At 37.4% G+C, this 25,683-nt stretch overlaps 1 protein-coding gene across 1 annotated transcript; it reads right to left on the bottom strand.

Moving 5' to 3' along the window:
* Positions 1 to 164: 164 nt before the first annotated feature.
* On the bottom strand, positions 165 to 19,942 carry MCCC1 (methylcrotonyl-CoA carboxylase subunit 1). The gene is made up of 19 exons (XM_054074601.1): positions 19,874 to 19,942; positions 19,032 to 19,078; positions 18,167 to 18,306; positions 17,673 to 17,768; positions 17,383 to 17,504; positions 16,262 to 16,409; positions 15,323 to 15,444; positions 14,051 to 14,162; positions 13,654 to 13,735; positions 12,718 to 12,845; positions 10,845 to 11,028; positions 10,231 to 10,340; positions 9,560 to 9,776; positions 8,373 to 8,459; positions 7,742 to 7,791; positions 7,371 to 7,508; positions 5,901 to 6,008; positions 4,822 to 4,893; positions 165 to 4,201 (listed from the first exon to the last, which is right to left on the bottom strand). Exons 1-19 carry the CDS (start codon positions 19,897 to 19,899, stop codon positions 4,082 to 4,084), a joined length of 2,109 nt encoding a protein of 702 aa, XP_053930576.1. The 5' UTR covers positions 19,900 to 19,942; the 3' UTR covers positions 165 to 4,081.
* Between the last annotated feature and the right edge of the window lie 5,741 nt (positions 19,943 to 25,683).

Genomic DNA, 25,683 nt, shown 5'->3' with positions numbered 1-25,683 from the left:
ACCAATTATCATTTCAAGAGCAACTTTTTGGCACCAGAACTGTTTATATGGAAAACAGATTAAAGCTAAAATCCAGCTACCATTATAATTTCAAAACCCAGTAGGACTCTAGACATGTGTTTTACTTGCTTATTACTGCTATAATAGAAAATACAGCCTATTCAATCAGAACACCCGTGTTTATTTTCATGTGGATTCATCATATAATCATCAGATTTTAAGCTTACATAAAGCGTCTCAAAAGATATTCCATTACTTTTAGAGCCCAGGCTCTTTTCTTTCAAGAAATACAATCAGCCTGCATAAAAATAAATACAAGGTTTTCAGTTATGAGTTTCTGCAATATTGATTTTTTAATAAGACACTCAGTAGTGTAGATCACTTTCCAAATAGCATCCTTATGCAGAAGGCTATGCCCCAGTACAGTAAAGATACTAAATGATACCTGTGAACAGCATAAAAATCATTTTCAACAGAACCATACAAGCAGTCAAAGTATCTGTTGAGAACATACCTTGTATAAAAGCTGTAAGTTTGGACCTTAATCCACTGCCATTGACTGTTCAGGAAGCACATTTGTATTGCTGATCTTTTTACTACCAGAACAGATGGAACAGTCAAATAATTCCTGACCTGACTGAACAGAAGAATAATCAACAGAAATGAATATATCTGTGGTAAGGGGTTGATATGCCCTTTAGAAGAGGTACAAGTTGTTGTAGTAAGACAGAAGTGTGCTCAGATCAACGTTGCTGTTTTTTCCCTACCATGACTTAAGTTTTAAAATGTCCTGCCAAAACACATCAGTATTCATTTTTTAATCAAGATGCTAGGATTTCCTAGTAACCAGGTAGTTACAACTGTTCCAACAAAGGAGTCAGTAATACACATTGGAAACTATTTTCACAATTCAATGGTATAGATTTTTATTGTAAAAAGGGTAAAAAAATAGCCTTGCAGGTAAAAATAAAGTCTACATCTGATATTACAATATTACCAGCAAGCATGGAAATGAATTATTTATAAATCACCACATCGACAACTCTACAGTGTTTTGCTTACTATCAACTCCACTAAATAGGGGGAAACAGGCAAATATCTACTAAGCAACTTGCTTGAAGTCACAGCGAGTCAGTGGCTGAAATGAAAACAGTCCTGCTTTCCTGCTTTCTACTCCCCATGTCCTCATCACTGATTCAGCATGAATTCAGGCTCCATACCAGAGATCTACAATTGCTTATACCTAGTGAAACTGCGAGCAGCTGAGGAGTGCAAGAGAGACACAGATCCCCACAGGTGGATAACTAAAGTTCACAAAGAGCTGTCATTTTGGTATGTAACACACACTACGGAGTGGGATGTTACACACCTGGTATAACAAGCTGACCAACAAGCTCACTGAGACTGTTACACTTTGATCCTGTCTCACAGAAGCCACAGCCTGAACACAAACACCCTCGTTCTCTCCTGTAGGCTACCAGCTGCAGCTGAACTATACATCCTGTGACCCAGTTCTCTTTCTACTCTGTCAGCAAAGTAGATCATTACAGTTAGAAACAGTTCAGATTAATTGTTTCTATAATATCTATGACTCTTGTATCAGAACTACAGCGCTATTTGAAAAGGTATATGGATAACAAACCACTGGCAGAGATTATCCTTTTAGCTTGAATACTGAAATACTGCATTTTAAACAATTAACCTTTTTTTTTTTCTTTCTCACTCTACCACCAAGTATTCTACACGCAACAGTTTAGTTACAACCATGTTACTGTTATATGGCGCTTATCAATTCACATTTATAACACAGAAATTTCTTGGTACTAAACAGAAAATTTCTGAATATTTCATGAATTAAAATTCTGGGTCACAGGAGGAGCCTACCTTTAGTAATTCTTTGCACATCTCAAAGTTCAATTAAAGCACAGTGCAGCAAAACATTTCAGGTGTGCAAATTCTGACAGTGACACCTGCAAGAGATTTTATTCTGACATAAACAAAACCATCACTAGAAAAATCAGTCTCAGTGGAAACCTACAGACCATAAAACCTAACAACTGATTTTCAAAAGTGAGAAAAAAATTAAAGGTGGTAAAATTATTTGTCTCCCTTCATTCCTAAGGGAGATATTTTGTCAGCTTCCAAGGAACATGCTCACGTTTCCCTGGCTGGAACAGTGCAGACTTAGTGGACACAGAACTTCATGCTGCAAGTTTTGATGTTTTGCTACAGATTCAACACAGCAAAGTAGGTGTAGAAACACAGCAACGTCACGTAGAAAGAAAAAAATGCCAAGCTGCAGTGTCTCTTCAGCTTGAGTTCATGCTTCTTTACGTAGATTCAATTTTTAGATAAAATGGGTCACTAAACTTACCTGCAGTGAAACCCATTACAATTGTTTGGCTTACTGCCTCCTAAATGTGATCTGGATACTGTGGCCTGTCAGGTATCAGATGATGATACACAAACAGCTGCTTAAAACCCTCTAATCGAGCAACACAAGCAACCAGGGAAACAACAAAATGGAGAAAACTGAAAACAAATATTCAAAGTTGAGCTTAATTTTTATTTGGCAGTAATTAAAGACCACTGTGGCAATATTCTATAAGATGATCGCTGGAGTGTAATTTTTCATTACGTGGCACTCGGATTACGAGGAAAATTAAAAAGTATTACTGTCTGCTTTTAATACACAGACCATCCAGAGCCATTGCTTTTTACAATTTTTGTCTGCATTGCAGGCAAGGCTGCACAGGTATGGAATCAGATCAGAGAATGCCCCCAACCTCGTATATTGATTCAGAGATGAGATTTCAGGTAAGTATAAGGATCCATTTGCACAGATGTAACTATAAATTTGGGTTCACTGCAACATGTGTGTGTGTTCCTTTCTACAGTATAAACCATGCTGCCTTCTATAAACTAGTATATCAAAAGTTCAGATGACAAGCAGAACTTCACTTTAACTAAAAGGTTAAAGCAAAATATTTTGCAAGTTCACTACAATTAAAATGGTATCATCCTTTCCCTTTTCCTGTTTATCTAAGGTGCTTTTTAAACAAGTTCAATAAATTTATGGCAAATGATCAGTATGCCATGTCTGAGAAATATTTTCTTTGCATATCAAAAACACTATCAATTTTCCCTTCTGCAACGCTGCAGATATAAAAAAATATGGTTATTATTCTTAGCCATATTTCATGTTGTTATGAAGAGTTTGGCATACTTCATTCCAGCCAACAAGTAATATATTAAAATGTGAACAATATGGGAAAAGTAATGAGGATTTTGAGGTCAGTATTTTACTTTGGCACTCCTTCTAAGTATTAAATACACTTATCTTTCTGTGCTCTTGCTCCATGTGTGAAGATCAAATGCTATTTTTGGAAACTAGTTACGTTCCAGCTTTGATTCATATAGCAAATGCTCATATGTATTTTTAAAATGCTTCATATCGGATATTTCAAAGTATGTTAAAATAATTTTTAAAATGCAAATTTTCAGTACTCATTGTAAGAATGAGAAAATAATAAATAAATGAGAAAAAAAAATGCACTAAAATGACTGAGAGGGATCTCCTGGGCTAAGAAACAAACCCAAACTCCCTATTCAGGCAAAAACATAAGCCACAAATAGGAATTTTGCCACATAAATGAATTCATAAGAGAATTGTCACCTTTCAGATTTCCTTCAAAACAATGCTCTCATCTCAGGGAAGAAAAGGCAGCAGTAAATGAAAAAGCAGGCAGAAGAACCCTAGCTATCTGTAACTTACGGCCTTTACTAACCTCTCCCATTCTTTAGAGTTCCACATTTTTTTTCAGTATAATGGCATTACACAGGCAAACATAACCATTGAACAACAACCACATAGATCTAAGAGTTATATATATGATTACAGTATAGTGATATTCAAATTTCAATAAAGTCAGCATAATTTACAGTCAAACTATGCAGGAAGTGCAGAGGAAACCAATTCCCCAATATATCATACAAACCAGTTTGCTGAAAATGTGAAGAAAATCTTCTCCTTAGAGAAAATCACCAAAGTAGAAAATATAAAATGCACTTTCCTTGAATTTTATTTTGACTCGGCTTCTTCATCCACGAATTCAACGAGTGGAGCGTGTCTGTTGGCCTGGGTGCCTTCTTGGAAATTAACCTTTTTTATCACTCCTGCCTTTGGAGCCCTTATGGTGTGCTGCACAGAAACAGATCAATAGTGAACCACCAGAGTATTTTTTTCTTTTTGCCTCCTCTCTCTGTCTCTCCAGAAAATGCTAATAATACTTTTTGTGCAATTAGAAGATATATGGCAAGATATAATGGCCAAAACGCTAGTCCACTGACAGCCATGACAGCAATTACAGAGACTCTTTAGTGTACTCTTGGTAAAATTTTATGTAAATAATCATAAAAATATTATAAACAAAAAATATCCTGGGCATATTTGCAAAGTCACCGTTAGCTAAGTTTCTGTATGAAGTAGCTGTAGACATTACATGTGCTTGTATCACAGTGAGCAAAAGATACACCTAGACAGCCTTCTGCAAGAAAAAAGGAAGGAAGGGAGGGGAAAGAAGGATTGACAAAGCTAAGCAATGAATTTTAAAACATCTGCAGAACACCACAGATTATATAATCATCACTAGTTAATAAAATAACAGCAAATATAATCCTATAAAATCCGGTTGGACACAACACTTAGTTCACAGCATATGAAGTGATACTGACATCTGCAAGCTTCACTCTGCATCAATTATGCAACTAAAAATTAAATCCTGACCACATTTTTATTTTCTCAGTAGTTTTGTCACTTACCTCCATTTTCATAGCTATCATAACCATAAGAGGGTCTCCAACCTGAACCTTATCCCCTGCTTTCACAAACACCTACAATTCAAGAAGAAATCGTGAAAAAATCATGCATGTCTGTACCATTAAAAATTATCAGCTGGATCTTGGCCAGCACAGTCCACTCAGTGGATGCACTGAGCCTCATAACATCTTAATTATTGTTTAAATGGGTATCTGAGTTCTCTAGATAATACTCAAGGGAAATCAGAGGCTATAGAAAGAGGTTCAATAATGGCTAACAGCATGACCAGGAAGTCATTTATGTATCAAAAAAGAAACACTAGAAGAGACAACGTACATTCCACTCTTTCTGGGCTTAAGAGCTTCCATTTTGAGAGAGAAAGTGTAAAACCTCTTCCCAGAGCCAGTCTCTAAAGTAGTTTTAAAAAGAAAATGCAGAAAGAAGACTGAAGCAGCCACTCGATTTTTCTACAATAACTCTGACTTAGAGTGATCACTCAGTATGTGAGAGATCCACATTTAATGTACTCCACCCTCTGAAAGGGTTCATGGCTTTTAATTGCTGGCAGAATCCTTTGACTACTAAACTCTCCCGGAAATCTCTTCTGTTGAAACTTTGTCACTCTGCAGAGAAATATGTAAGACTTGCTGAACTAAAGAAACAAAAACAGGAACAGAAGCAGCAAAACACACAGCTTAACACAAAAAGAAATTTCTGAATATTGCATCTCATCTCACTCTTTTGGTTAGATGAAACAGATCAAACAGCCTGTAAGAGTTCAGGGAATTTTAATTTACAAAGTCATTAAGATGAAGAAAAAATTATTTCAACAGTAAGATTAGTTAAATATTCAGATCTTCCAGAGCTCTTGAAAAAGACTACTAGAAACCTGACACACTCTTGCATGGCTGCTGAAAAGTCAGAGTGAACAGGGCTTCTTCCAGTTGGGAGAGGTCACACAACTCTGACACTACTGGCTCTGATCCTTTCCTGGCAGTACAGAAGCAAGCACCGCTTCTGGAAGACTGAACTTGGGACATGTATCGGAGAATTAATTTCCTACTCATATTATTATTATTACCTTTTCAACTGTGCCCGTCATGGGTGCTACAGCACCACTCTGTGTTCCTGCTGAACTCACTGCAGATAAGTACTTGGGTACAGGAAGGCCAATCTGAGCGCTACCTTCCTATGGAAACAAAATCAATGACATGAGTTAACAACATAAAATAATACCACTAGTACACACGCTGATGTACAGGGAAAGAACAGATCCGGCTTTAGGCAAATCAATCAGCTGTTCAGATTGGCAGACTACTGGGGTCGGGGCAGCAAAATGACTGGCAAGGTAGTAAGCGCACCAACAACGTCTTAGTCCTTAAAAGCCTTAGTCCTTAAAAGCCGTGCCTGCAGCTGCTAAGTATCAGCTAGGAAGGAACACCCCTGTGAAAAAGAGGCTCTACAGGGATCTTTGTACCAAACCCGCACCTTCTATATACATGTAGCAACAGCACAGAAGGTTTTAGAAAATGTATAAAGGCTGTTGGTACAAGGAGCAGACAGGTTGCTGCAACAAGTAAGAAAGGCATCAGCATTTTCATTGCCAAGCACATTATTAATATAAGCCATTCACAATAAAGTGAATTCAGTGCTAAGTTAAGGGAAAAAATCTCGTTATTTAAAATCCCCTAATTTGTCTCAGACTTGCTACTCAGAGTTTTCCAAAGACGACTTCTCCCCTACAACCTACTCACCCCTAGCACTCCTGTGATTTCCTCTAGATTCCCCACCCCAGACTCCACTTTGATTCCACAGGAAAACTGAGCTTTGCCATTCCAGCAGGAGTTACTTTTTCCTCACCACTTGAGCAGCAAAATGCTCACCACATTCTGCTCAAAGTCTTAAAGGGTTCAGAGCAAGGGGTTAATTATTCAAACTAATACATACTTAATTTCCTTATTTAGACTACATCTTCTAGTTACTTTAAAGCCTTGTAATCTTTTAACTACAAATAAAAAATTACCAGCCTAATCATGCAAATTAGGGTACCTCCTCCTTCAAATGCCATTATTCATGCAATGAAGATAATGCTATGGTAACTCAGGATTTTATTTCTTTAATGTTAGTTGAAGTTACCCTTCCTCAGACCACTATCAACTTCTTTATTATAAATTAATTTTAAAAATTAAATATATCAAAATAAAAATATATGTTATACTTTCAAATAATTGTCAGTTTGAAGGAATTGCTGTTATTCCATGACAATCTTAAAATACCTGACCATTTTAATATTTTATGTTTCCTCCTCCCAAACCATTATTTCCATATCCTTTCATTCAGTTGATAAAGTAATTAATTTTCTCATTAACTGACCATAAACAACTAACTTCTAATTATAGCTATAAATCCAAGAAGTATCAGAATATTATGGGCCAATGTAAGAACTTCCAAATATGATTCTCAATCACATTTTCTTGCAATTTATATTGTTCACTGACATGGATAAAACTCTGAAATTATATATTTGTGATAATAAAGAAAGGAACTTTACCGGAAAGAAGAGGTAAATGGTGTTGTCCAACATGACCAATTTGGACTTACAGACTGTTCCATTGACTGAAGACCTCAAGTAAACTGAATCACCTTCATTAAGGATCTCTCCAGAAATCAGGAATGTTTTATCTTGAATCTGAAAGTTAAAATGTTTTTGTAAGGACAAAGCCTAAGCTTTCAGGAATAATAAAGCAAAAATTACTATCTGTGGAACATACTCATAACTTGCAATTCTTCAAATAATTCTGGAATTTAAAGAAATAATTTACTAATACTTAACACCATACCAAGAGAAGTCTACAAGAAACTGATTCTTCTTTTCTCTAACGATACGTCCAAAAAAAAAAAAAAAAAAAAAATGACCTGTACCTGCATGTTGTATGATCCTTCTTGATTGTAACTTACAGCCACATCTACAACTGTTCAATAAAACAAAATATGTATGTGAGCAACTTTAAATACAGGATATAGAGAGTAATGGCACGTAAACATTATTTAGCCTATCTTTCTTGATTAAAAAAAAAGAGACCTTCCAATAGTAAGAAAAGAACAGGTATTTTCAGATTAGCTTAGTACACACTGCAGATTTCATACTGAATTGTAGAAACCTGTTTTCCAAAGATGAACACCTGATGTTATACTCTGAAATCTAGATTAAGTTATCTAGACAAAAACAGATTTTTGATGGGAAAAAGTGCTGAGCACTTTCACACCAAAATGAAGTGGAAAAAAAAAAAGTCAATGGCACTCGCTCTCTTAAAAATCTCAACCTTATTCACTGAAATGATCAACATCAGTACTGTTATCTGAATTTCAGTTTATATCTCCTCAAGAAAATAGCATTGATTAATCATGTAATTTTGTGAATTCCCAGCCTAAATTGCATTAAGCTCTCCCGCTTCTATTTGCTGTTTCTTAGCCTGAATGTTCAAGCACAAGTTGAAGTAACTTTATCCATAAAGTACCTTCTCTCCCTCCACATACTTTTTTGTTAACTTACTGTTTTCCCCATCCAGAAGAGACAGTGTTCTAGTGTAACATATATTTATTCTTCTACCAGTGCTGGATCCAAATGGTGAGAATTTATCTAAAACACAAAATATGCAGATACATTACTTTTGTTCTATTTTTGCAAAACACAACACTTGGAACTGGCACAATAAAATCACTATCCTACTATTACTACCATCATATTTATATATTTATATTGCACATAAAAGACTGGGTAAGCACTGTAATAAGTAGGTGCAATCCCTCACTCAAGCTTCAACACTAAATAACTTGAGGCTGTGCAACCTACAGAAAACATGACACTAACGACAACGCTTACTAAGAAGGAGGATACTGACTGCTCTCCATGAGCACATCCTTGAACAGCACAAGAAAGCATGGGAATTCAACAGCAACACAGCAGATTCAGATTAACTTTTAGGTGAAGGTTCCAACTGTAAGGGTAGTCAAACATGGCAGCACATTGCCTGAGAAGACTGAGGGTTTTCTATTACTCAGTGGTTTTGAGAATGGATGAGATAAACAGCTATCAGATATTGGCCTGTTAATTTCTTGAAGCAAGGGTACAGTGTGTGGGAACCTTTCCAATGCCACTCTCCAACATTTCCAGGATAGTTCAAGTGGAGGAAGAAGGAAAATTAACATTTGTCAGCAGTATATATTAGACTTATATGAAGTTTTTATTATCAGCAATCACATGCCTTACTGGTATAGCCACTAACAGTGTCAGAACTCAAGAATGTGCAGCTCCTAGTGTCCTGTTCATTCCACTAAACCCTCCTGCATCTCCCAGTCCTAGCAGAGTCCATTTTATCTCTGAAGACCTTGGGCCAACTGTAGGAATAGCAGTGACAGATATTCACTGTTTATGCTTGTAAAGCGCAGAGTACACAGTGACACTGAATATGAATCCCAAGGTCTTTCAGATAGTGCCTATCTGAAGTGCTGTGGGAAGCAGTCTGTACATTACAGCAGTGAAACATTCAGTATCTGTTCCTTAACAAAAGTCACTGTCTGCTCTGTGTGTAAACACCCAACAGATACCAGAATGCAGAACCCTGAGCAGGCATAAACTAGGGCAAAAAGGGAGCAGGCCCTTTAATAATAGCATATTAGCTCACAGCACACTCTCATTCAGTCACAGGTAAAATAAAACAAAACAAAAGAAGTCCTTACCATCTGACTGATCTCTAAAAGCATCTGTTAGCACTTTTTCTTTCAGTATGAGTCCAAGAGCTGCCTGACACATAACTTCATGTGGGGTTGCCTGTTTTGTTGGAAAAAGTTCATCATGGTGTTGAGGAATGAAATTAGTGTGCACATTCCCGGCCTCAAACTGTGGGTGTCCTGACAGGCTCAGTAAGAAATCAATATTAGTGCTTAATCCTACAATCTGTTTAAAAAAAAAAAAACAAAAAACAAAAAAAGGGATATCATCAACTTGAAATGAAATTATGAATGAATATGCAGCTTTCTACTCAATTTATGCATAGACGGTAGAGGAATCTATTCCACAAAAAAATCCTTTATATTTGAGAAAGCTCAAACTACAATTGAAAATGGTGTTGCCTAGCCTTACTCTTCAACAAAGTCCTAGCCACACCATGCAGGTCGAGATCACTAACTTAAGAAAAATCTATTTGTAAATCTGGACTTCACACTTATCTCTACTCACTCCACTAATGAAAAACACAGCTTCTACAAACAAAAAAATGAATCTGAATTGCTAGTGGCAATGCAGGCTCCCTCTTAGAAATCACTTCTCTTTTACTGTGGCATTCTGTTAGCTCAAGACGTTCACAAAGTTAGTTCAAGATCTGAAACCATACTGGGTTATTTCTACTTACATTATATTGACGCAAGCTGTACCGCAGCTTTCTCAGTGCTGCCTGACGATCCTCAGCCCAAACAACTAGCTTTGCAATCATTGGATCATAATGAACAGAAACTTCATCACCTAAAATACATTAAAAAATACCATAAAACTAAACCAAGTATTTTCTGAAAGCTGGTAATGCACAGTACTGCACACTATACGGCAATAAACTGACACAATTGAGAGACACATTTCTGTATGTCCTCAGAGGACATTAGTGATGTGACCTGGCATCTCAATTGCAAGGACAACTTCAGTACAGACTTCTGTAGAGGTAACATTACTCAAATTCAGTTTTCTTTGTAGTAACCAGAATGCAGGACTGATAAACCGTGATGAGAATATAATCACCATGATTCAATGGACAATAATTTGGATAGAGGTAAATAAAGAGGTAAATCAAATATTCAGTGACTGACCAAAAGTACATGGACAATCACAAGGAACAGTAATTCTGTAGAGATTTGTCTTTGTTGCAACACCCTGTCAGACAAATTTATTTAGGCCAAAGAGGGAAATACTTACTTACAAAGAAAAGCTTTTGATGTTAAATATTTCTGATTACAACACCACCTTCAGTTTTACCTTGTCTGACTCCAGTTTCTATCCTGGTAAAACTATCAGGTGGTGGGGTGGATAAGTGCAACAATGGCCCAGCCCCTGGCATAAAGTTATTATTAGGGTCTTCAGCATATATTCTGGCTTCAAATGCATGGCCTCGGAGCAGAATCTCTTCCTGCATTAGGGGAATCTTCTCTCCTGCTGCAACCTGAAAAAATTAGGGTTTTTTCTTTAATGCAGGATCAATATTTTGGAATGCCAATGTATAAAATATTAAATACCTTTCTTCTAAACATGAACAACTAAAAAGTGCATTTAAAAAAGTACAAGGAGAACACAGGGTAGGTCATAAAAAGCTAATTCTGAGGTTACTCCTTCCATTTCTCTGGTAGTCACCAGTCAATGGGTTTTGAATCAATATATTGTAAAACTAACTCCTAATATTTCACACAACTAAAACATAATGGAAAAACAGCCTATTTTTTTTTTCTACTGCTTATGTCAAAGAAAATAAACAATTAAGTTAAAGCCTGGTCAGCTTAGAGAAGTTTTCATTAGAGAAAAATTTTGCCAAAAGCAGACGATAAAATGGTTTACTGGCATACACTGTTGATTCTTCTATATACTATGGGATCTGTACATTTAAGGCAATGTTTCTCTGAAGGATTTCTAACAATTTAAGAATGTTTAATAGTGAAGGAAACATTTTATTACTCAAAAGAATTAATTCACATTTCAAATACAGGAATACCAACAAACATCAAAATCACACCAATTTGAATCTTAAGCCCAAGGCTTTTAGGGACAAAATAATAACAAGAAGCCTGCTGCAGTTAAACACGAGAAGACTGGGAAGCTACACAATTTGTATCTACATGGGAAAACACAAGCTCCTATTAAAAATTTGTAGCAACATTTCACCTTCTTTAAGTGCCAGGGGTTTTCCATACTCTCCGTCTGCCACCGTGGACTCCAGCAGAATATAATATAGTCTTCAAAGAAAGAGTAGTACTATGCAGAGTCACAGAAACAATCTCTCCAAGAACTGACAGAAATGTTCCATTTATTGACCCATTAAGCCACACACCATAGACCATAGAACCTTTCCACCTTATCTCTTTCTTTCTTCTAGCACTGTTTGACTCCTGCTCTAACTCAGCACTTAGTGCTCAACTTCCATTCCACATCAGGAAGCCAAAGCTCTTCCTTTTTGCATCAGCATTTGCTATTTCATTTTTCTTTCTCATTACAATAAAACACTCCCCACTCTATCTATTTAAGCTCAACGTGTGCTGCTGTCCTCACTTTTGGATTTATCTAACCAGAACTGGTTTTTAATTTCCAGTTCTCTAAGGTCCAAAACTGTTATCATTTGAACATGAGTAATATCTCTGCAAATTGGGTGTGTGAGGAAATAGCCTGTTTCCAGTCCATACATCTACACGTTTATGTTAGAATGTGACTACACCGGTATAACACCAGACACATGGTTTTGTGAAGTTTTCCTCCTAAGGCCTGATCCAAGGCTGATTTTGGGGCCAGAGATACATTTGAACTAGAGATTTAAAAAACTTTCTGCATTACAAGGGAATGATCAGGACGCTAATCCTCCCACTTTCCACATTGTCTATAATCTTTCTAACCTTTCTATACGTGAAAAAACTTGTTTTCTCTATGCAACTGGAAGAAGACTTTGTTGGAATTCAGAGCATGAGCACAATGCTCCACAATCAAATACAGCAACATGAGATCTTCCTTTGGAGCAAAGAAAGCTCTGCCCTATTAGCTGAATAGGACATGAGGATCTGAAAACTCATCTGGGCTCTCACAGGCAATATCAAAGAGCACTATTCACCAAACAAGAGGAACTCAACTCGTAAAATCAGTTAACACTTACCCTAAGCTGCCATTCCACCAAGTCTGTTCCAGTTATCATCTCTGTAACTGGGTGCTCTACTTGCAGTCTGGTATTCATCTCCATGAAGTAAAAATTATGTTGGGAGTCCATAATAAATTCCACTGTTCCTGAAGTATTTAATGTAAAAGGTCACTTCACCAAAACGAGACTTTTTCAGAATGGACACCTAAGTTACTTAATTGATTTATGCCAGGACAAGACTATTATATCTAAACCAGTTACACTGAATTTCATTAAATTCTATCAAATTATCTTAAAGGATCACACAATTGAGGTCTGAAAACAGAAGAGCTGTTTCCTTGCACACTTACCTCTCCTGTGCTGTTCAGTAGCTAAGAGCTACATTTTGTCAGAGCTATAAAAGATGCGTGAAGGCTCTTTAAAGTATAGTGTACATGTATAAGGCATGTAATTATCTTTAAAAATAAGTATCCAAAGAAAGCAGTGCGAAAAGAAAGACACAAATAATTTTAGCAGGTTATTTCTCATCTGGGAAATGGTGTGGATTTTACAGACAGGGAGCTGTGGGTTTTGGTTTTTTTCTTAAAAGACTTTACTGTTTGCATATAAAGTATTATTCTTTGAATGCTGAAGAGAAGTTATTTTTCCCTTGGTCTGTTCAAACTTACTAACATTCTTAATTCTCATTTTCCATTAATAATCCAGGTAACTGAACTACCTGCTCTCCATTGTTTTCTTTCTATTCCTCTGCTGCCACTGGTTGCCAGCTCAGACATGGTATGCCAGTTTAAATTTGCAACTAGACCAGAATTAACTATGTGACTACTTGCCTAAACCTCAAAAAACCTGGGGAATGTGTGTCATACTCAAAACAATCAGATACCATTTGCTTAGAGGCCTAAAGTCTTAAGTTAAAAGTGTACCTCTGGAGCAGCCATACCTCCACAGACTTACCTGCTCCCACATAATTCACTGCTTTAGCTGCTTTGACAGCAGCTTCTCCAAGCCTCTTTCGAACTTCAGGATTAATTCCTGGCTGTAAATAATAATACAAAATATTACAAATTATTCTGAGTTTTGGTGATGTTAAACCTACTATGCATGAATATTTTGTAGTATTTAGCAACTGTATTGAAATTCTCATCAGTATTATACTTGAAACCTACAGTTTTCCCCTGAGAATAATTTTCTAAAGTAATTTTTTCAATGAGAACATTTTCTGCAGCACAAGTAAAACAAGTACTGAGAATTACAAATACAATACTAGCTGCTAAATTAATTTGATATAAGATAGCAATTACTTTAAAAATATGTCAGTTTATAAAAAATATTTTAAGAACTTTCTGCTCACCCCTGGTGCCTCTTCAATGATCTTCTGATGTCGTCTCTGTACACTGCAGTCTCTTTCAAACAAATAGACTGCATTGCCATGCTGGTCACCAAATACTTGGACTTCAACATGCCTGTTCCACAGTAATGAATGTTTCAATGTATTGCAATAAAGCCCCAATCCTGTGACTGACTTCACTCAGACTTTGAACTTGTACACAGTCCTGTACACTTCAGTAGGACTTCTTACAGGTTTCACTGTCTGACCTCAAATAGACAAAAATGTAGAAATGAGGCTGCTGTTATGCAGGATTTCAACTGTTCTGGACAAATAAAATAGGGTTCTAAATGCCAGCTACTGCAGTGAAACCTCATGGGTCAGAGGATAAACAAGATGCACATCTGAAGGCCGCTACCTCTTTATTAGGTATTTAATAGAAGTAAATAGAATACTTAATAATAGAAGTAAAACCACTTCACTCTTACTTGATAAAGACAATTTCCCCCATAATTTACTGTGTAGCAATTCATAAGAGGCAGCAGCCCTCACTCAGGAATAACACTGCTTATTTCAAGTCCGCATATCAGAGGACAATTATTAGGTGGCAGAATTTCACTGTATGTATAAAACTAACAAAAATCTGTCACTATTCTGATATTATTATGATGCTGGCCAAAGGAATTCCCCAGGAATGTGATGAGGTATTTTTCACGCCCATCTGATAGCATAAGTAGGCCCTCAGTTGCTTTAGAATAAGTGTTTTCTTTATAGTGATGCTTCAAGAAAAACAGATCAAAAGTAAAAGAGTATCAAATAGACCTCTGTGAGAAGTTCTTTCTAAAAAATAAATTAGCTCAGTTTCACAGGTCAGGCACAAACTAAAGATTATCTACTTTAAATATCAAATCAGAGAAAGATTAAATAACTGGTTTAGGACACCTGAGGGCAGCAGAAACACCATGACAGCTTGACTCAGGACTGTAGTTTAAGTATTCTAAAGTGGGGTTTTTTTCTAGATGTAAATTGAGTTTAGAAAGCTCACTCAAGGAGGTATACCGATGTCATTAAATGTTACTGACATGTTTCCCAAACAGCACTATTTTAATTCTTACCTTTCAAAACATAATCATTACAAGAAATTCAATACATTATAAAAAATTTTGACTAAACTATACCCGAGATAGTCCAAATAAAACATACAAGACCAATTTTCATGCTATTTCTAAAACAGCCACGTTTCTTTAACAGTAGAATAAACATTTCAGTGTTTACACTAAGACATCTATTTCTCACCTTGGATTATCTACAAATTTCTCTATCAGCATTGCATCATCATTGAAAGACTTCTTTGCTTCTCTCCTAGCTGATTCTAGCTGGTCCAGAAACTCCTGTTCTGAGTGAGCGATTCTCATGCCCTAAAATACAGGAAAAAACAGTATATCTAAATGTCTAAAACTATGGTACACAATAAAAATCTTTACTGCATACAAACAGGTACATGACTAAACCAACAAGAAACAAGCTTAATACTTTTCCTTTCTTTCTTGAACTGTAGCAAAATTGTATATTGACTTCCAGTAACATAATTCTACCAGTCTCACTGAAGGTTCCATGAGAAGTGTAAAAAATATTAACATTCTATTGACGTGGATGAGTACAAAATTCAGTTTTCTTCTTAAATATCATAGAAATTTTACAAGACTGGAAGACAAAAACTGCTTTCATTACAAAATAAATAGAGCTCTTTTGGAAATCAGTAGAATTCTCTACCATGTACTTTTTATAGAAATTTATTTTAGAATAAAATCAGATTTAGAGAATTCACCATACATTAAAAAGTGTCTAGAAACCAAAAACTCCAATGGTATTTCTAATCTCTTCTTAGGTAACATGCTGGAAAAAAGGTCACAGAAGCTGTCACAAAGTAACAATTTAAAACCATTAATTTCACACAAACAAAACCATGCGGCAACTTTTCTGCTTATGTGACTAGTGGAGATCCTCTGAAATAAACAAAACTCTGGCAATCTATACCAGCTACTTATCTTGAGCCTGACTATACCACAAATGCGGATGAGACTTCATAATGCTGGACTGCACACTAACAATAAATTTTAAGCAAAAGCAGTTTTCCATTTCATTTGTTTTCAGAGATTTCTTTTAGAATATTCAGTTACAGACACCAAGATATGCCATCTCTACAATATGTGATAAACAAATGAGCTCCTTTACCTTTCCTCCACCTCCACGAACAGCTTTAATCATCACTGGATATCCTATTCTCTTTGCATGTTCCTTTAGACACTCATCTGATTGATCTTCTCCATGATAACCTTCAACAACAGGAACGCCAGCAGCAGACATTATAGCTTTGGAAGTGCTTTGACAGAACAGTTTCATGTTTAGAATGATAATAATAATATTTTTTTTCTTACTTTAAGTTCCAAACCTGCTCATGTTCCCAATGTAAATTTTCCTCACTTGGGACTACTTACATAAGTGGGTTACATACAATTTGATTCTAAATCATCAAACGTTTCAAACAGGGGTTTTCTTCTCTAAGCCCTCCAGATATAAGCAGTAGCCAATTTCAGGCTTACATTTCTTTCCTATCTTTTGACCTACATCACAGAAGCCAAAAATCTAACATTTTCAAATTACAACCCTGTATCCAAAGCTATATTTGAAGCTGCATAAAGACAAAACTCTTTTTGTGATACATGCTGGATTCACATCACATAAAACACTGGAGCGTAACAACCATAATTTCAAATACGCTTGCAAAATTATTTAAATTAGAGATGTAATTTATTCTCACATTAGGAAGTGAGAAAAAATTAATTATCTGAAAATAATATTACACAGTTCATGTGTTGGTAATAACCTTATTTCCATATTCTTGACTTACACTTCATGCCCTGGGAACACTTCTTTGATCTACGTAACTAAGAAGATTCTCTGTGATGAACATAACTTAGCACGCCTTTTTACATAAGCCACAACAACCACTGACAACCCCATGTTTCTTTTCACCTTTCCTTTGGCCAATATACAAGATATCCAATTTGACTGCTGAACCCCTATCTATATAACATTGCAATGCCCCAGTTCTGGAAAATTTGAATTAGTTAGGTTTAAGGTCCAAATAACTGAACAATCTCAATGGTTTCTACACCTACAGGAATCCCACATGTGTAAACCTGGATCTTATTCCTTTGAAGGAAGTCATAAAAATAAAAGACAATGAAAACTGACAGAATAAAATAATTACAGAGCAACTGGTTATTTGTTAGCAAACTTATCTTCGCCAAACCGTAAATTGCATAATCAAGTAACAAATTAGAAATAGATACCTCTTAATACCCATATCTCTGATAGCAGATGAAGGTGGACCTATGAAGATGATTCCCTCTTGCTTGCACAACTCTGCAAACTCTGTGTTTTCTGAGAGGAAACCATAACCTGGATGAATAGCCTAAAATAGAATAATGTTACAGCCTATTTGTATGTCATTAGGTTAGCTTAGAAATCCCTGAAACTTCAATAGAGTGGTAGGGAAACACAAGATGGAAACACCGCTGGTAAAAATGAAGAACTAAAGAACGTGGAAATAAGAGAAGATTTAAGGTTGTGATCTACTTACCTGTGCTGCTGAGACCTTGGCCACCTGCATGATTTTCTCCATGGCCAAGTAACTCTGCTGTGAGGGTGCTGGACCAATGCAATATGCTTCATCTGCCTATTACAGAAAAAAAAAAAAATATAACACAGACTGTTTAGTAAATCTAACTGAACGAGTTATATGGTTTATCAGACTACTAGCATGCAACAGTTTAAGTCACTGTTAAGGCTCAAAAAGGTGAAACAAATTCTGACTTTTGTCACAAAATAAACGAATCCATTCTCCAACCTCCAGTGGCTACCCTGGAGTTAAAGCACCAATCTTTAATGTGCTTCCTGCAAAGCTGTCAGGTGCTGAGACAGAGACTAGGCAGACTTTCATTAACTCAAGGAAAACTTGGAAGTAACTCTACAGTGATGAAAATGAACTGCAATAACACACATCTGCTTTCACACTGATTAATAAGAAATACTGCTGTAAATGAATGTCAATCACAAACAATGAGTATACTTCACCATTGCTACGTGCATGGAATTTCTGTCTGCTTCACTATAAACTGCTACGGACTTCACACCCATTTTCTTTGCTGTTCGCATCACTCTGCACGCAATTTCTCCTCGGTTTGCAATAAGAATCTTCCCTATGCTGTGACCTCCTGTTCAAAAGGATGAAGCACAGTAAGCAGTTTTAAAAAGAAATACAACCTTAAAAACATTCCTGGAAATAAAGCAATTTTAAAACTCATATTTCTTTTTCATCATTTATACCCTTTATGCATTTCGTCCAATAATTTAAAAAACATATGCTTCACCCAGAAGAATTTCCATGCTGATCTTGGAAATTTTTTCTTCAGAATTCTTATGCGGAAGTACGTTTAACATTATTGATAGAAATATAAGGCCAGTACAGTCAGAGACCTCATGGGAAGCACTAAATAGGTGAAAACTAATTAAAAATAAGAAACTGTGTCTCTGAACTCTAAAAGATATATTTTAGACAACATGACAATAGGGTCCATTTAAATCATCTTGCCAAATATTTTTATCTTTACTTCATATATGGTTAAAATACCATTATGCCTAAAAAACGATTCTCAGACTTTGCAACATTTCTATCAGAAAAGTACTCAGAGGAAAGCACCACAAAAAATAGAGTTGAGCAGACCTAACCATCACAGATAAAGTTATTCAAAATGTTTACACATTAAAGATTATTTCTGTCAGGTTGGCTACAGGCTGCTGTTCTGGAAACTATGTGAACACTGACTATTTATTTTTAAAAAACTATGTTTTTCCAGCAACCAATGGTCTAAAACTACCTGTAAAACAACCCACCATTACACAGGCAATTAAACCTAGCAGCTAAAGTTACATTTCATACCTACTGTTGAGGCCCATTTCACAAATCTTCGTACTCGGTTCCATTGCCTGCACAATCATAAACACACGGAAGTATTAGGTAAGTATATAACGAAGTTGCAACCGAGCTGGTTCTGTTTTCAGGCGAGAGGAGGACAGCACTAACACAGCTCTGAATCTTGTGATGCTATTTATCTATACTATTTAACTATTTATATGGAACGTATTCAAGCACAACAAGGAAAAATAAACAAACCTCACCAGATCTCTGGTTAAAGAGGTTTTTATTTAGACACAACAGACTGTTCTGCTAATTCTGAATGCTGCTAAAAACAGAAAATAGCCCATGCAGTTAATTTCGTTTGTTTTTTAAAACAAATCTTTTGATGGGCAGAAAAGCCAGCACCTGGCATTTATTATGGAGAAGGCAACTTGAAGTATTCCAGAAAGAAAGCAATCACAAACCAGAAAAGGTTAAAAAAGGAAACAGGAGTTGTTTATATGAGAAAAGGTAAGAGAGAGAGAGAGCAATGGCAAAGAAGAGCTGTGAAGCATTTTGGAGATGAAGTTAACCTCAAATAAAGAAAGAGAGGAGGGTGAGTGACCCTGAAAATCAGCTCCTGGAGCTGACACACGAATCAGCTCGGGAACCTCGGATCAAGCCCAGCAGTTCTCAAACACCAGCAAGGGAGGCACAAGAGGCACGGTGGGGCCAGCAGCGGCTGCCAAGCCCCGGGACCGGCACCGAGAGCCCGAACCGCGCTGGAAAGCGGGTGATTTTTCGCTCCTTCCTCCCCAGCAAAGCCCGACACCCCCCGGCTCCTCCCGAGCCGCAGCGCCGCAGCCCCCCCGGGCCCCACTCACGGCGCGCGCCCTGCCGCCAGCGCCATGTTGGGAGCGCGGGGCGTGCGCGCTGGGGCGGCCGTCAGTGGCTGAGGCGGCGGGGCGGGGCGGGGCGGGGCGGGGCGGGGCGGGGCGGGGCGGGGCGGGGCGGGGCGGGGCGGGGCGGGACCAGAGAGTTGGGACGGGGCGTGAAATTGGCATCGATTCGATTCGTAGAGTCACAGAACCGTAGAATCAATCATAGAATCATAGAATACTTTGGGTTGCAACCGACCTGAAAGCCCATCCATTTCCAACCCCCTGCCACGGGCAGGGATATCCCACCGGATCAGGTTGCTCCAAACCCCATCCAGCCTGGCCTTGAACGCCTCCAGGGATGGGGGCATTCACACCTTCCCTGGGCAACCTGTGCCAGTGTCTCACTGGAACATCTGCCCAAGGAGGTTGTTGAGTCACCATCCCTAGAGGCAAGTGAATAGGTATAGTTGGACTCGATGATCTCAAAGGTCTTTTCCAACCTGGTGATTCTATGATTCAAAACCCATCCAGTTCCAATTCCTGCTCCTGAACAGAAGGCAGCACGGCTGGCACCACTGTCTCTGGCATCCAAGGTTGCCAGTCACCCTTGGCGAGGCCATTCCCAGCTCCAGCACAGTGCCCGTGCTCCTCAAGGGATGGGGTGCAGGGCAGCTGGGCCTTCAGTTGGACTCACCTACCCATTCTTGTTGTCTGTGTTGAGCTGGATCTATCACACAGCATGAGCAAGTGTGTGAAACGCCAGGGTCACCTCCTTCCCAATTTACTCAGCCTCCATCAACAGTAATGTTTAGATGAACTGTGATACTGATAGACCACAATAAAGCATTTCCAAAGCAGCATTTCACATGACCATTATTTTAATCTTGATTATGCATTAGTTAAAAGTAAAGCAGACAGTAACATGTAGTCAAAATAAGTATTTCTAGTTGCTGTTTACAAAGAGCAAAGCAACCATGCTTTGTCACAAAAGGAATACACAAGCTATCAGTTGCAATAGTGGTGGTGTTTAACATGCCTTGTGTGTTCGCCATACTGTGAAGCATGGACACGGTTTCCTATACAAAGAGCATTCTTGGTGTGCAAGATCTCTGCTTGTTCGGTTTCTGCTTTTTTAAATTTGGCATACTGACCTTTAACACCAGGGACCGCGTAACTCTGGTAGCTTGAACGGATGCCAGAGCAGCCTGGGGAAACAGTACAGTCCCGTGAACTTGACTGCAGGACGTGGTGGGCTTTGCAGTTGCTCTAAAGATGAGGTTTTAAACACTAAATTATTAAGTGAAGCTTCCACTTTTCTGTAAGTTATTCACTTCAGTTTCCTTCAACATAATATGCTGACAGTGCAGATCCTACTTTTGCTTTTTGAAATCCATTTTAAAAGATTTCAGCATGTTTAATTTGTCTCTAAACACAAGATGGCAGCATTTCATACAGTTTACCATTGAAACTTCAGGAAGAACTACCGATATTTTAGAATACATAAATCAGAAGTGGGGGTGGAGTTTACACTTCAAATGGCAGAACTAATGGAAGTTGCAAACACATTTATATTGTAAATCTGCTCTTGTTGAAGACATCCCGCAAGCACGGCTTTTAGGTCTTGCAAAGTCAAATGGGATCACCAGATTGTACGCACAGATGTTTGAAAGGGTAATGTAATAAAACTGAAATGCAGAAAATAAACATTTTCTCACTGGCACTAGTAATATATTTAATGTGCATGTACATAGATAGAGGCACTGTGATGATCCTTTTGATGTACAACATTTTAAATTTTATTGTGGAAGCTTGACATATTTTGAACCCTGGTTCAGATCAATAATTTGAGTGATTTTCTCTTTATTTTTTTTCCATGAGCAGGTTGTGCACATCATAATTTGTTTTAAATAGAAATTTGTTTTCCTTAAGGAGATATTTAAAAAATAAAGTCATTGCATAGCAAAATGAATGAGGTTAAATATTGGCTGGACTCATGAAGCATATGCTTCAGAAATTTCTGGGGCATAGGAAAGACCAAGCAAAGCTGAGGTTCAAAACCTCAGATCTGTGTCTCTAATCTGCACAGATTTTCTGACTTTATTTGAACACTTCTTCCCAATAGCCATTATTTTGTTTCTGCATGCAGGAAATGCAGCCTACTCCGTTTTTAATTTTTTAAGAAAGAGTTAAGTAAGAAACTGAGCAAATTAAATTGTAACTTAATAAAATACTTGGCATCCACCAGCTTTATAGCCTTTAGGACTTGCAGAAAAAGGGAAATGCCATTTGCATGACATTTTGTGGCTAACTGGGAAAGCCCAGATGCTGATGAAAATCCAGGAGTGTGAGTGTTGCTGTTGCTGATAGAACTTCAGACATGCATACCACTGCATTATTGGCATGCAATGGCAAGCGCATTATCTTGCTCACCACAGAGAAGGTAGTATCCTGTTCTCCCATCTCTCTGCCCACCCCTCTCTTTCCTAGCCAGCTCAACTCTACATTACAGCCTCCCAACAGATGCCATAGAGGCATTACAGGAGCCTGCAGCCCGAATGGAGTCTGGCAACCATTACTAGCCAAACATAGATCTAGACAGATTTGATTCCAAGTTTCTTTGACAAACCTTCAGAGGTGAAGCTGAAGAACTTCTGTGTGTCCCCATTTACTGAGGAGTTTACCTCATGCAGTTGTTCTTCAGTTATAATATTTTAAGTTGGCTGGTGATGGACAAACAGCAAAACCTCAGCAAAGTCAGCATTGTAGATGGGTTTAGGTGGGAAGGAACATTTAGAGATCATTTAGTACAACCCTTATTTTTGGGGGAGTTCCTGTAACGAACAGCGAAGCTGCTGTATTCTTAAGTTTGTTTTCTATGCTATTTATTTCCCCTAGTTTCCATAACTGCACACTGAAAGGATGCATTCTCTTCAAAAGACTGTTATAATTCCTAAGATTATTATCTGTGAAAGCAGTTTAAACATGAAGTAACAAACATCTATTATATCTGCTGTGAGTTATGGTCTCTGTTTATTGGACTAATACAAAGCAAAAAGACCTAGTCATATAAAGAAATATAGTGAATTCAGACATTCTGGAAGTTGTGGGGAGATTAACAGAAAACCACATAATATTTTCAGTAGCTTTTTCTTTTTTGGTAATACTGATGAAAGGAAGATAGAAATATTCAGATGAGCTGCCCAAGCCACAGAAGAAAACATCGTCAAAGTTATGGTTAGGATGTAAGTTCATCTGTGTCTGTGGCGTGTGTCCAGAGCCCGTGCAACCCTCCCTGTTTGTTAGACTGTACTTGTATTTTAACAGTTTAGACAAAACAGTACTTAAGAGATAAAATAATTGCACAGCAATGCACACTTTAATGACTAAACACAACTTTTATAGAAACACCAATAATAGAAAAATAAAGAGCATATCTTACTTCTCATAGCAAATTATCTATTATAGCAAGGTAGAAGTGATCAACCAAACCATCTTTAAGCACTCAAGAAGCTAATCTACATCTCCCTCTTTCAATCAGAATTAACAGCTGTTTTTTATTTTGGACTTCCTTTGTCTATCAGAGAGCGAAAAGGACTGAAAGTAATTAAATCTTGCTTTATAAACCCCTTGGTGATTTGGCTAAGGATGACATCATCATACTCACAAGGTGCCCTTGTGTCTGCCTTGGGTGTGCAAGAGACCACAGTGAGTAGTCTGGGGTGAGAGCTGCAGCAGAGCATCAGAGAGCTGGAGGGATGTGCTCACCTCTGAATTTTTAAGTCCGTTAGGTAAAAAAGTGCCAGCCAAATATCTATCTAAATTCTGGCCGAACACAAACACAGGCATCAGGTCTAAAAGCTGCACACGGCAATTCAGGGAGCAGCAGGGCTGTCTAATCCTGATTCAATCTTAAATTCAGAGAATTGACACTCCTTGCTATGCCAGCATGCTAACGTGCATCCCTGCTGCAGGCTGTCTGTGTGGCTTTCTGGTCAGGAACAGAGGTGACAGCATGCAGGCTGGGCTGCAGGTGGGACTAAGGTTGTACATAGGGATTGGGATCTCCTGATGCAGTAAGGAGTTCTCCAATAAAAAAGTACTAACTCCACTGGATTCAGTTTGCTACCTGCTGGCAGCATTTCATGGGAGCCTCCAATATTTTCATTGGTTTGTACCATGTGCACTTCAACTGTACCATTTAGAGTAAGCCCAGAGTATTATTCATGTAGAGAGGACAGTAAGCACCTTCATAAAAAAGCAAACAAATAATAGCAATAAAAAGCAGAAGAACAAATCAAGTAAACTTGAATCCAAACATTGTTCAATACCAATAATTTGATTCACTTTAAAAAGAAAAAAAGTCGAGGGGGGGAAATAAACTTTGCATCATTGGTAAAAATGCCAGAGGGTGTCATGAGATTAAACATGGATCAATCATTAAGAACAGTTTTCTCTCCTCATGTTGATGTCTTATGTTAAGAGAATGAATATTAACATAAAGACATGTTTCGGCAGAGAACGTAACAAAAAAAACCTATATCCATTTCATTAGAAGTAACAAACTACAGATCATGCAACCCAACAGTCCAGAGAACATATGAAACGTGACTTAGTTTTGAATGGGAAAGATGTCTATTGCAATCTCGTCAGAATGACTTAGGATCAGATCATGTGCAAGGCTGAGTTTTTTAGACAGTGTTTGTTGTTAGAATGTCCACATGTGGGACACTAACATCACTACTGCATACTTGGGCTCAGTTTTGAATGGAAGCTCTGCCATATACCTACCTTTCCTGCTGGACACCTCATCAATTCTCTTCTTTTAAGAAAAAAAGTGATTGCTTTAATCCAGTGTAAAAATCTGCTTTCTAAACAACATATTAATAGTATTAACTAACCCTGATAACTAGGGGGATCTTATTAACACAAAGGCCTGAACAATGCCACTGAGTTCGCTGATTGCCTGTCCATTAACCATGGGGGAAGGAGGAAGTGTGCAAATAAGATGGGTAAAATTCACTAAGCAAAATTAACAGTGCTGGAGCCTTATACAAAATAGTAATTGAAACACATTTCAGTTTGATTATTAAATTGAATACAGTTCAAATTACTGTTTTTGTATTAAAGGTTTGGAAGTTTACTATTCTGTTTTGTGTGCTATTTTACCTTATATTCAACTGCCTCCCTCCCTCATAGCTGCTACTGACTTCTGTCAGTATGTGCTTCAAAATTGTCTTTATCTTTCTGATTTATTGGTTCATTCAGACTCAGAGGGAACATTTCCGGAGACTGTTAATTACTTCCACTGCTGTGTAGTATACCAAGCACAGAACAGTATGACTGTGTTTCTATTTGACACAGACCAGCATCTTCTAGTAATACATGGAAGGAAAGGATTTTCTTTCTTTCTTGATTTAAATAAATAAGCTCACAAGGGTTAATTACTAGTAAAATATCAAAACTGTTTTAAAAGTACTTAAGGGAAATTAAACTCACAAGATATCAACATCAGTTTTACTCAGTGAAGATCCAGTGAAGTTCGATCACCATTAATAATTGCTTAGGATTTGGGCTGTTACTAAGGGAAATTAAATTCTCTCCCAACATTTCTATTTTGTTTAGGTCCAGAACTAAAAACAAGGACTTTTTGCATAAGACTTCAGTCTTTCTTTTGTTTAATGGATGTCATTCCATGGTCCTTTTCCAGACAAAACCTTTCTTGGTAATAATTTAAGCCATCGCCCTAAGTGGGAAGTGTGATCTCATTTAATATTCTTTACTCTTTTGTTAATGTTTTTACATGTTATTTCTTA

The sequence above is a fragment of the Cuculus canorus genome, chromosome 9 (assembly GCF_017976375.1).
Source record: "Cuculus canorus isolate bCucCan1 chromosome 9, bCucCan1.pri, whole genome shotgun sequence".
NCBI classification, from domain to species: domain Eukaryota; kingdom Metazoa; phylum Chordata; class Aves; order Cuculiformes; family Cuculidae; genus Cuculus; species Cuculus canorus.
The sequence above is the reverse complement of the archived record's forward strand: the minus strand, read 5'-3'. Positions and strand labels throughout refer to the sequence as shown.